The sequence below is a fragment of the Hyperoodon ampullatus genome, assembly GCF_949752795.1.
Source record: "Hyperoodon ampullatus genome assembly, chromosome: 5".
In the NCBI taxonomy this organism is placed as follows: Eukaryota; Metazoa; Chordata; class Mammalia; order Artiodactyla; family Ziphiidae; genus Hyperoodon; species Hyperoodon ampullatus.
Genome location: NC_136918.1, coordinates 3,845,685 through 3,858,396, shown reverse-complemented (window position 1 = coordinate 3,858,396; position 12,712 = coordinate 3,845,685). Strand labels below are relative to the sequence as shown.

The following is a 12,712-nucleotide window of genomic DNA, read 5'->3' as shown; positions in this document are numbered from 1 at the left end:
ATTAAAATAAAAACTATCATCTTGAATGTGATTTTGTATCAGTGCTTTTGTTCCTTTTGAGTAGTAAACTCAAACTTTAACTCTGATGTGCAGTATTGCCTGAAATTTATTTATATCTTTTCTATAGTATTTTATTTTGTTGCTGCATTTCACCACTGATGGCTAGTGTCCTTGATATCTTCTGCTGTTCCTCCTATATTGGGAATTTGACCAATGCTCAGCTTGGTGCTAATCAGATGCAGAGTAATATTTGGATACTTTAGGTGGAATAGAAACTTTCTTACACAGTGGCAAATGTGATCATCGAGGATGATCTGTTACCAAGAAATGTAAAACCAAGCAGGGGACCTGGTTTGGACAGGAGAGGTAAAGAAATTGAGGCCTATTCCCAAAGCAGATGATATTTTGTGGTAGTAATCTGGTCACACTTAGCCACACCACTCCTTTTTAGTCATTGTGTAATACATGTTGAGAGAGACAGAAAGCGGTTTTAAGCCAATGTAGAAAAGCTATAGAAATAATGAAAGAATACTGGTAATTTCGGACATCTGTTGCACAATACATGAGAAGAAAGATTGAAAATTACCCAGAATGAGAATAATCAGGAATTAAAAACAATTGGAACTCTTTATTGCAAATAAAATTATCAATATTTTAATTTATATTTATTTTTCATTTCAGCTACAAGAAAATCAGGATGAAATCGAAAATATGATGAACTCTATTTTTAAGGGTATATTTGTTCATAGATACCGGTAAGAGATTTTAAAAATCATTTAGAACATTTTTAACTTAAATAATTTATTGCTTCTTTGTAGTCCTAGGCAACAAAAGTATAAACTTTCTGATTATTTGTTTTGTTAGCTGGAAAACAGCTTTGGGTATAAAAGCTAAATAAATGTACTATTAACTGTGGTCAAAATTGTACCACCACCATCATTGCCACACTCTTCCAGATTCAGAACATGTACTGTTAGAGACATCCTATGTACTTGCATTTGTACTGATGTAATACTAATAAGATATCATTAAGTTAATGTGGCCTTAATAAGATTTGATTGTCTTCATATTTGAAAAAATTAAATTCCCTACTTCCTGCCCTTTTGTACTCATCTTGTTATATGACCAAATTAACCAACAGTGTTTTAAAAATGTGTTGGTGAAGATGGGAGAAATGAGTACGGTAGAGGGCATCTCTGCAGATAATGCAGCATCTTTATAACATCACTCGTCTTTACCTTCAACTATACACAAGAAAATAGGATCAAAGTATTTCTGAAGTATTTTTGTCATGCTCCACTGCAAGTTGTCTTTCTGTGAAACGTGTGACCTATTAAAATACTACATGAGCGTATTTCATGGAGAATTAATGAGTCATATACATATGCTTGTTGCCTTCTATTAATTTGATTTGATATGTTTAGGCAGATAGACACAGATAATAGATGCACTGTTTTTAGACACATTTAAGACTTTAATTGATTAGTTAGTTTTAAAAGTTAATTAAAACAGGGAAGTTATTTTTTTAAAAAGAAAAATTGGTAACTTTGATAATTTACCTTAAAACATTTTATTTTAACTGAAAATGTAAAACTCTTTTGAAATAGAACCAAGGCTTTTACTTTGAGTATGAATTCTCTGAATGGAGTATCACATCCTCTTTCTTACATAAACCATGCATGTAATGAATTATCGACAAATTTATTTTCAAAGAAGCAAAAATTTCCGTATACCTGCCTTGCAGTCTTTTTTTAAAATTACAGCTTTATAGATGTATAATTAACATAAAATAAACAGCACATTTAAGTGCATGATTTGATGACTTTTCATACACACACACACAACACACACACCCCTACCTGTAAAACTACCACAGGCAAGATAATGAATATATCCATTATCCTCAGAAGTTTTCTCCTACCACTTTGTAATTCCTCCTTTGCTGCCACTCTCCCCTTTGCCCATCCTTAAGCAATCAATGATCTCCTTCCTAACTGATTTGTTTACATTTTCTAGAATTTTATAGAAATGGAATTTACACTTTGTACTCCTGATTTTTGTTCGTGTCTTGGTCTGGCTTCTTTCACTAATAAAATGAAGGGCTTTCATCCTTAAGACTTAATTGTAAGTTTTTTGTAGATTAACTTTATCTGGTTGAGGAAGTTTCCTATCCCTAGTTTTCTGAGACTTTGTTAGGAATGGATATTGAATTTTGTCAAATACTTCTCTCCATCTTTTGAGATCATTATGTAGTTTTTCTTTTTTAAGAGTGTTAATGTGGTGAATTAAATTGGTTGATTTTTTAAACATTAACTCAACCTGAACTTCTTGGGATAAAACCCATACACATAATCATGATACATTATTTTTCTTCATTTAAATCTTTTTATTGCTATAAAGTCATTTTTTTTGAAATGTAGATGATTTACAATGTCCTGTTTCGAATATAGAGCAAAGTGATTCAGATATATATATAGATAGATATAGATAGATAGATAGATACAGATATATGTATAGATATATAGATATCTACAGTAAGTCCCCTACCATACAAATGAGTTCCGTTCCGAGAGTGTGTTCGTAAGTCCAACTTGTTAAGTCCAACAGAGTTAGCCTAGGTACCCAGCTAACACAATTGGTTATGCAGTACAGTACTGTACTGCAATAGGTATATAATACTTTTCACGCAAATAATTCATAAAAATCAAACACACGCAAACAATAAAACATTTTTCATCTTGCAATACAGTACCTTGAAAAGTACAGTAGTACAGTACAACAGCTGGCATACAGAGGCTGGCATCAAGTGAACAGGGAAGAAGAGTTACTGACTGGAGGAGGGAGAGGAGGTGGGAGATGGTAGAGCTGAAGGATCGTCAGCCACAGGAGATGGAGGGCAAGCTGCAGTTTCACTCACGCCCGACACTGATGGCACAGGTTCTGGTTCCTTGCTGGATTCAGTTCTGTCTACCGTCTAGAAAAAATGATCCAGTGATGTCTGGGTAGTAGCTCTTTTTTTCTCGTCATAAATGACACAGTAGCACTGGATTGCATCCTGAATGGCTGCTATAACCTTTGTGTACTGTTCCACATTCGGGTTCTGTGCCTCAAAAACTAACAGTGCCTCCTCAACTAAAGAAAATCCCCTTGCCATTTCCTGCATCGTAAATCTCTTCAGTTCTTCAGTTACTTGTTCTTCCTCTTGTCTCTCTCTTTGTCTTTGCTCTGGACCTCCAATTCCTTTTTTTTTTTTTTTTTTTTTTTTGTGGTATGCGGGCCTCTCACTGTTGTGGCCTCTCCCATTGTGGAGCACAGGCTCCGGACGTGCAGGCCTAGCGGCCACGGCTCACGGGCCTAGCCGCTCTGCGGCATGTGGGATCTTCCCGGACTGGGGCACGAACCCGTGTGCCCTGCATCGGCAGGCAGACTGTCAACCACTGCGCCACCTGGGAAGCCCTGGACCTCCAATTCTTGGTGCCTCTTAGCAGTACCAGCTACATCACTGCTGCTTTTACACTTGCTTCCGGACATCCTGGGCTTGAAGTAAAGATACTCTACTACTAAATACATTACTGTACAGTAAAGTACACAAAAACACAGCCACTTGAAGAGGATGCACACACATCACAGTGTACACCAGACGTGAACTAACTTACATGATTTGACATGCGAACACACGTTCACGTCTTTGAAAGTTGTCAACTTAAAGGTCCGTATGTAGAGGACTTACTGTATATGAATGTATATCAATTTTTTTCAGATTCTTTACCCTTGTAGGTTATTACAAAATATTGAGTATACTTCCCTGTGCTATACATTAGGTCCTTCTTGGTTATCTGTTACATTTTATACACAGTAATGTGTATATGTTAATCCCATCCTCCTAATTTATCTTCTCCCTGCCCATCCCTTTTGGTAACCAAAACTTTGTTTTCTGTGTCGGTCACTCTATTTCTGTTTTGTAAGTAAGTTCATTTATATCTTTCTTTTTTTATTGATTCTTCCAATATTGTTAAAATGACTCTACTACACAAGACAATCTACAGATTCAGAGCAATCCCTATCAAATTACCAATGGCATTTCTCACAGAACTGGAACAAAAAAAATGTTCAATTTGTATGGAAACACAAAAGACCCCAAATAGGCAAAGCAATCCTGAGAAAGAAAAACGGACCTGGAGGAATAAGGCTCCCTGATTTCAAACTATACTACAAAGCTATAGTTGTCAAAACAGTATGGTATTGCACAAAAACAGAAATAAAGATCAGTGGAACAGGATAGAAAGCCCAGAAATAAACACATGCACCTATAGTCAGTTAATCTACAACAATGAAGATGCAAGAATATACAATGAAGAAAAGACAGTCTCTTCAAGAAGTGGTGCCGGGGGCTTCCCTGGTGGCGCAGTGGTTAAGACTCCATGCTCCCAATGCAGGGGGCCCAGGTTTGATCCCTGGTCAGGGAGCTAGATCCCACATGCATGCCGAAACTAAGAGTTTGCATGCCACAACTAAGGAGCCCGCGAACTGTGACTAAGACCTGGTGCAACCAAATGAATAAACAATACATTTATATAAAAAAGTGAATCATTAAAAAAAATGAAGTGCTGGATGAACTGGACAGCTACATGTAAAAGAATGAAATTAGACCATTCTCTAACACCATATACAAAGCTAAACTCAAATGGATTAAAGACCTAAATGTAAGACCAGTTACTATAAAACTCCAGGAGGAAAACATAGGTGGAACACTCTTTGACATAATTCACAGCAAGATTATTTTAGATCTGTCTCCTAGAAACATGGAAATAAAAACAAATACTTTTAAAATGGGACCTAATTAAACTTAAAACCTTTTGCACAGCAAAGGAAATAATAAACAAAATGAAAAGACAACTTACGGAATGGGAGAATATATTTACAAACAGTGCACCACCAAGGGATTAAATTCCAAAATATTCAAACAGGTCATACAGCTCAAGAAAAAAAACAAACCAAAAAAACAATCAAAAAACTGGGCAGAAGACCTACCTAGCCGTTTTTCCAAAGAAGACATACCGATGGCAACAGGCACAAGAAAAGATGCTCAACATCATAATTACTAGAGAAATGCAAATCAAAACTACAATGAGGTATCACCACGCTCCAGTCAGAATGGCCATCATCAAAATGTCTGCAAATAATAAATGCTGGAGAGGGTGTGGAGAAAAAGGAACCCTCCTACACTGTTGGTGAGAATGTAAATTGGTTCCGCCACTATGGAGAACACCATGGAGGTTCCTTAAAAAACTAGACATAAAGTTACCATATGATCCTGGAATCCCACTCCTGGGCATATATTCAGAGGAAACTATAATTTAAAGAGATACATACACCCCAGTATTCATAGCAGCACTATTTACAATAGCCAAGACATGGAAGCAGCCTAAATGTCCATTGACAGATAAATGGAAGATACAAATGAAGTTAATTATAAAACAAATAGACCCACAGACATAGAAAACATACTTATGGTTGCCAAAGGGGGACAGAGGGAGAGAGGAATTAGGAGGTTGGGATTAACATATAAACACTACTATATATAAAATAGATAACCAATGAGGACCTACTGCGTAGCACAGTGACCTATACTCAATATTTTGTAATAACTTACAAGGGTAAAGAATCTGAAAAAAAATGCATATATGTGTATGTGTGTGTGTGTGTGTGTGTGTGTGTGTATAGCTGAATTATTGTGCTGTACACCTGAAACTAACACAACATTGTAAATAAACTATACTTCAATTTCTAAAAGATAAATTAAAAATTTTTTTAATTAAAAAATATTCTTCCAATCCAAGAACACGGTATATCTTTCCATCTGTGTTGTCTTCCATTTCTTTTTGCCAGTGTCTTATAGTTTTCAGAGTACAGGTCTTTTGCCTCCTTTTGTAGGTTTATTCGTAGGTATTTTATTCTTTTTGATGCGATAATAAACGGGATTGCTTCTTCAGTTTCTCTTTCTGATGTTTTGTTGTTAGTGTGTAGAAGTGCAACAGATTTCTGTATGTTTTGTATCCAGGAACTTTACCAAATTCATCGATGAGGACTAATAGTTTTCTGGTAACATCTTTACGATTTTCTATGTATAGCATCATGTCATGTGCAAACAGTTACAGTTTTACATCTTCTTTTCCAATTTGGATTACTTTTATTTCCTTTTCTTCTCTGATTACCTTGGCTAGGACTTCTAAAGCTATGTTGAATAAAAGTGGCGAGAGTGGCATTCTTGTCTTCTTTTTGAACTTCGAGGAAATGCTTTCAGTTTTTCACCATTGAGTATGATGTTAGCTGTCTGTTTGTCATATATGGCCTTTATTATGTAGAGGTGTGTTGCCTCTGTGCCCACCTTCTAAAGAGTTTTTATCATAAATAGATGTTGAATTTTATCAAAAGCTTTTCTGCATCTATTGAGATTATCATATAGTTTTTATTCTTCAGTTTGTTAATATGGTGTCTCACATTGATTGATTTGAGGATATTGAAAAATCCTTGCATCTCTGGGATAAATCCCGCTTGATCATGGTGTATGATCTTTTTAATGTATTGTTGGATTCAGATCGCTAGTATTTTGTTGAGGATTTTTGCATCTATATTCATCAGTGATATTGGCCTGTAATTTTCTTTTTGTGTGATATTTTTGTCTGTTTTTGGTATCAGGGTAATGTATGATGTAGCCTCATAGAATGAGCTTGGAAGTGTTCCTTCTCTGCATTTTTTTTGAAATAGTTTCAGAAGGATAGGTGTTAACTCCTCTCTAAATATTTGATAGAATTCGCCTGTGAAGCTTTCTGGCCTGGACTTTTGTTTGATGGGAGTTTTTTAATCACAGATTCATTTCAGTGTTTGTAATTGGTCTGTTCCTATTTTCTATTCCTGGTTCAGGCTTGGGAGATTGTACCTTTCTAAGAATTTGTCCCTTTCTCCTAGGTTATCCATTTTTCTGGCATAGAGTTGCTTGTAGTAGTCTCTTACAGTTCTGTGTATTTGTTTCGTGTCAGTTGTCACTTCTTTTTAATTTCTAATTTTGTTGATTTGGGCCCTCTCTTTTTTTTCTTGATGAGTCTGGCTAAAGGTTTATCAATTTTGTTTATATTTTAAGAGAACCAGCTTTTAGTTTCATTGATCTTGTCTGTTGTTTTCTTCATTTCTATTTCATTTATTTCTACTCTAATCTTTATGATTTCTTTCCTTCTACTAACTTTGGGTTTTGTTTTTTTTCTTCCTCTAGTTGCTTTAGGTGTAAATTTAGGTTGTCTATTTGAGATTGCTCTTGTTTCCTGAGGTAAGTTTGTATTGCTATAAACTTCCCTCTTGGAACTGCTTTTCCTGTGTCCCATAAGTTTTGGATCGTTGTGTTTTCATTTTCATTTGTCTCTGGGTAATTTTTGATTTCCTGTTTGATGTCTTCAGTGAACCATTGGTTGTTCTGTAGGATATTGTTCAGCCTCCACATGTTTGTGTTTTTTACACTTTTTTTCTTGAAGTTGGTTTCTAGCCTCATAGTGTTGTGGTCAGAAATGATGCTTGATCTGATTTCAGTTTTCTTAAATTTACCAAAGCTTGCTTTGTGACCCAGCATGTGATCTGTCCTGGAGTATGTTCCATGTACACTTGAAAAGAATGTGTATTCTGCTGCTTTCAGATGGAATGTTCTCTGAAGATCATTTAAGTCCATCTGAGGTGTCATTTAAGGCCTGTGTTTCTTGATTGATTTTCTATCTGGATGATCTGTCGTTTGGTGTAAGTCGGGTGTTAAAGTCCCCAAATATTATCTTGTTACAGTCAGTTTCTCCTTTTGCATCTGTTATCATTTGCCTTATATATTTAGGTGCTTCAGTGTTGGGTGCATATATATTTACAATTGTTATATCTTCTTCTTGGATTGATCCTTTGATCATCATGTAGTGTCCCTCTTCATATCTTGTTACAGTCTTTATTTTAAAGTCTATTTTGTCTGATATGAGTATTGGTACTCTACCTTTCTTCTGATTTCCATTTGTGTGGAATAACTTTTTCCATCCCCTTACTTTCAGTCTGTATGTGTCTCTAGATCTGAAGTCAGTCTCTTTGAAGGCAGCATACATATGGGTCCTGTTTTTTGCATCCATTCAGCCAGTCTGTGTCTTTTGGTTAGAGCGTTTAATCCATTTACATTTAAGGTAATTATCAATGTGTATGTTCTTATTGCCATTTTGTTAATTGTTTTGAATTTGTTTTTGTAGGTCTTTTTTTTCTCCTTTCTTTTTTTGTTCTCTTCCCTTGTGACTTGATGACTATCTTTAGTGTTATGTTTGGATTCCTTTTTCTTTTTTGTGTGTATATCTATTACATGTTTTGGTTTGTGGTTACCATGAGGTTTTTATATAGCAGTCTATATATATGTTTTTGTTTTAAGTTGTTGATATCTTAATTTCAAATGCATTTTAGATACCCTGCATTTGTACTCCCCTCCCCGTCACAATAACTGGTTTTGATCTTATATTTTATATCTAATTTTTTTATGTATCCCTTAACTGTTGTTTTTTTTTTTGGATACAAACGATTTTATTACTTTTGTCTGTTAACCTCCCTACCAGCTTTGTATATGGATGATTTCCTACTTCTATTATATGTTTCCCTTTACCAGTGAGCTTTTCAATTTTGTCCTTTTCTTGTTTCTAGTTGTGGCCTTTTTTTTCAGCGTAGTTCCTTTAGCATTTGTTGTAAAGCTAGTTTGGTGGTGCTAACTTCTTTTATCATTTGCATGTCTGTAAAGCTTTTGATTTGTCCATCAGATCTGAACAAGAGCCTTGCTGGTAGAGTATTCTTGGTTATAGGTTTTTCTCTCTTATGACTTCAAGTAATATTGTGTCCCTCCCTCCTGGCCTGCATAGTTTCTGCTGGAAAATCAGCTGGTAGCCTTATCGTAGTTCCCTTGTATTTAATTTGTTGCTTTTCCCTTGTTGCTTTTAATACACTCTCTTTATCTTTAACTTTTGTTCATGGAGTACAGTGTGTCTAGGTGTGTTCCTCTGTGGGTTAATCCTGTATGGGACGCTCTACTTCCTGGACTTGGGTGACTGTTTTCTTTCCTGGGTTAGGGAGGTTTCCAGCTATTATCTCTTCAAATATTTTCTCAGGCTCTTTCCTTCTCTTTTCCTTCTGGGACCCTATAATGTGAATATTAGCATGCTTGAGTTCTCTTAAACTTCCTCATTTCTTTTCATTCTTTTTTCTTTTTTCTATTCTGTGGCCGTGATTTTCACTACTCTGTCTTCCAGCTCACTGATACATTCTTCTGCCTCATTTAGTCTGCTATTTATTCCTTCTATTATGTTTTTCATTTCAGTTATTGTATTATTCAATTCTGTTTGGTTCTTCTTTATATTTTCTAATTCTTCGTTAAAAACTCCTAATTTCTCGCTCCATGCATCCATTCTCGTCCCAGTACCTTTTATCATCTTTACAATCATTACTCTGAACTCTTTCTCAGGTAGATTGCCTGACTCCACGTCACTTAGTTGTTATTCTGTAGTTTTGTCTTGTTCCTTCATCTGAAACATATTACTCTGTCATGTCATTTTGTCTGAATTGCTATTTGTATTTTTATATGTGTGGTAAGTTGGTTACATTTCTCTTGAGATTGTTCTTGTTTCCTGAGGTAAGTTTGTATCACTATAGACTTCCCTCTTAGAACTGCTTTTCCTGTGTCCCTTAAGTTTTGGATCGTTGTGTTTTTGTTTTCATTTGTCTCTGGGTAATTTTTGATTTCCTGTTTGATGTCTTCAGTGATGTCTCGACCTTGTAGAAGTGCCCCTCTTTAAGTTACATCCTATGCTTCCCAGCAGTGCACTCCCCTCTTGTAATCCAAGGACCAGGGCCTAGCTGGTCCCAAGGTACTGTCTGGCCTGCATTTCCAAATTCAATCTGCGAGCTGTGTGACTGTAGTTTTCTTGTTTCTGGTGTCTGCCCCCTGGTGGGTGAGACTGGTCTAGAGGCTTGTGCAGGCTTCCTAGTGGGAGAGGTAGAGCTGGGTTTTGGCCCTCTGATGGTCAGGGCCTTGTCTAGAGGCCTGTCTTTAGGTGGATGTTGGCTCAGGAGGTCTTAGGAATCCTGTCTGGTGATAGTTGGGGATGTGTCCCCATCCAGTTCGGTTTTTGGCCTGAGGCATCCCAGCACTGGAGCCTATAGGCTATTGGATGGAGCCAGCTCTTGTGCTGATGCCCGAAGCCAGGTGTTAGCCTCCCCAAGCATTCATGCAAATGAATACTCCCTGATATGCCTATCACCAGTGTCTGTGTCCCCAGGGTGAGCCACAGCTGCCCCCCCACCTCCACAGGAGACCCTCCAAGACCAGCAGGTAGGTCTGGCCCAGGCTCCTATCAGATTACTGCTTTTGCCCTTTGCCCCAGTGCACGTGAGATTTTGTATGCACCCTTTAAGAGTGAAGTCTTTATTTTCCCCAGTCTGCGGACCTCCTGTAATCAAGCCCTCCTGGTCTTCAAAGCCAAATGCTCTGGGGGCTTCTCTTCCCAGTAATGGACCCCCAACCTAGACAGCCTGATGTAGGGCTCATAACTCTCACTCTTGTGAGAGGACCTTTACAATACAATTTTTCTCTGGTATGTGGGTTGCCCACCCGGGTATGGGATTTGATTATATTGCGAGTCTGCCCCTCCTGCTGGTCTTGTTGTGTGTTCCTTCTTTATGTCTTTTGTTGTACAAAATCTTTTCTGGTAAGTTACAATCTTCAGTGATGTAAGTTACATCTTACAACAATTGATGATTGTTCTGAAAATTATTGTGATTGTGTTGTGCTCGTGAGAGGAGGTGAGTTTAGCATCCTTCTACTCCTTCATTTTGGCCACTCCTCTCTCTATTATTCTGTTTTTATCTTCTTGGATATCATTTGCTGAAATTTCCCTAGGAATTTTTGTATCTGTGTTTAAGAGGGATATATATCTATAACTTTTATTTTACTGAGTGTCTCTGACTGCTTTTGGTACCAGTGTGATGCTGGCTTTGTAGAATGAGTTGTGATGTATTCTCTCCTTTTTAATTTTCTGGAACAGTTGAATAAAACTGGTATTATTTCTTCCTCTGATAGGAGTTAAACCATTGGGTTCTAGAATTTTCTTTGTAAGGATGTTTAAAACTACAAATTAAATTTCTGTAGTAGATATAAGACTGTTCACTTTGTCTTTAAAAAAGTGATAGATTCATCTGAGTTGTTGAAGTATATTCAAGAAATATCAGCATAAAGTTGTTCATAGTATTGGTGGTTTCATCTCTCACATATCAGTCTGTCTAGAGCTAATCAATTATATTTATATTTTCTTAGAAAATGAGATTTGGGTTAATTGTACTTCTATTTTTCTGTTTTCTGTTTCACTTGATTACTGTTCTTTTCCTTATTATTTTCCTTCTTCTGCTTTCTTTGGGTTTCCTTCCTCTGCCCTTTAGTTTCTCAGGGGGGAAATGGAGATCACTGATATAAGGCCTTACTTTTTTTTCCTCTATTAATTTTTACTCCTATAGATTTCTTTCTTAGCCGTGCTATAGCTGTATCCCCTAAATTTGGATATGTTGTGTTTCCATTTTCATTTAGTTCAGAATACTTTCTAATTTCCATCTGGACTTGTTTCTTTGGGTCATGGATTATTTAGAAGTTTGGTATGTATTTGCAAATATCTCAAAACTTTCTGTTATTGTCTCCTAACTTAAGTTCATTCTAGTCAGAGAACATACTTTATGTGACTTGAATGCTTTTAAGTTTATTGATATTTGTTTTATGGCCCACAGTATGTTCTATCTTGATAAATTTTTTATTTGCATGGGAAAAGAGTATCATGGTTTTGTTTTTATGTCAATTAGGTCAAACTTGGTTGATGGTTATTGTTGAAGTCTTTTCTATCCGTACTGATTGTCAGTCTTTTTATTCTAACAATTATCAAGAGGGATTTTATAGAAGTACTTTTTGTATTCTTGATAAGGTGCATTATCACATAAATGATTTTCATATTTTTCCCCAGCCTGTGGCTTTCCTTTCATTTTCTTAATGATACCTTTTGAAGAACAAAAGTTTTCAATTTGAATGCGGTAATTTTATCAATTTTTCTTCTATGGTCATGCTTTTGATGTCATATCTGTGAACATTTTTCCTAACCCAAACTGTTCTTCTATGTTTTATTCTAGAAGTTTATTCATTTAATCATTTAAGTTAATTTATATGAATGATTTTTTTAAAGTTAATTTTTGTTTATGGTGTGATATAAGGACACTTTTTGCATATAGATATTCATTTTTACAAGCACTATTGATGAAAGGCTGTTCTTCAGCTGAATTCCTTTGGCACTTTTCTTGGGAATCAAATGACCATGAATGCAAAGTTTTATTTCTGGATTTCCTAATTTGTCCTTAAACCCTTACCAGCTGTATTGATTACAGTACTTTTAAGGTGTTTTTTAAAAGCTTTGTTGAGATGTAATTGACATATAACATATGTATGTTTAAGGTGTACAACAAGATCCTTTGAAACATAATATATTGTGAAATGATGATCACAATAAGGTTAGTTAATACCTCCATCATCTCAAGTAATTACCTTTTTTAATTTAGGTGGTGATAACATTTAAGAATTGCTCCCTTAGCAACTTTCAACTGTGTACTACAGTATTGTTAACTGTAGTCA

The 12,712-nt window shown here is 35.9% G+C and overlaps 1 protein-coding gene across 2 annotated transcripts in view; it reads left to right on the top strand.

Moving 5' to 3' along the window:
* The window catches only part of STAG1 (STAG1 cohesin complex component), a gene marked incomplete at both ends in the record, with an annotated part of 314,305 nt that overhangs the window by 157,074 nt on the left and 144,519 nt on the right, over window positions 1-12,712 (top strand). For both annotated transcript variants that reach the window (XM_079704598.1, XM_079704597.1), the window contains one exon: window positions 682-755. In XM_079704598.1, coding sequence (XP_079560724.1) covers window positions 682-755 — 74 coding nt within the window. The remainder of the gene's footprint in view (window positions 1-681; window positions 756-12,712) is intronic.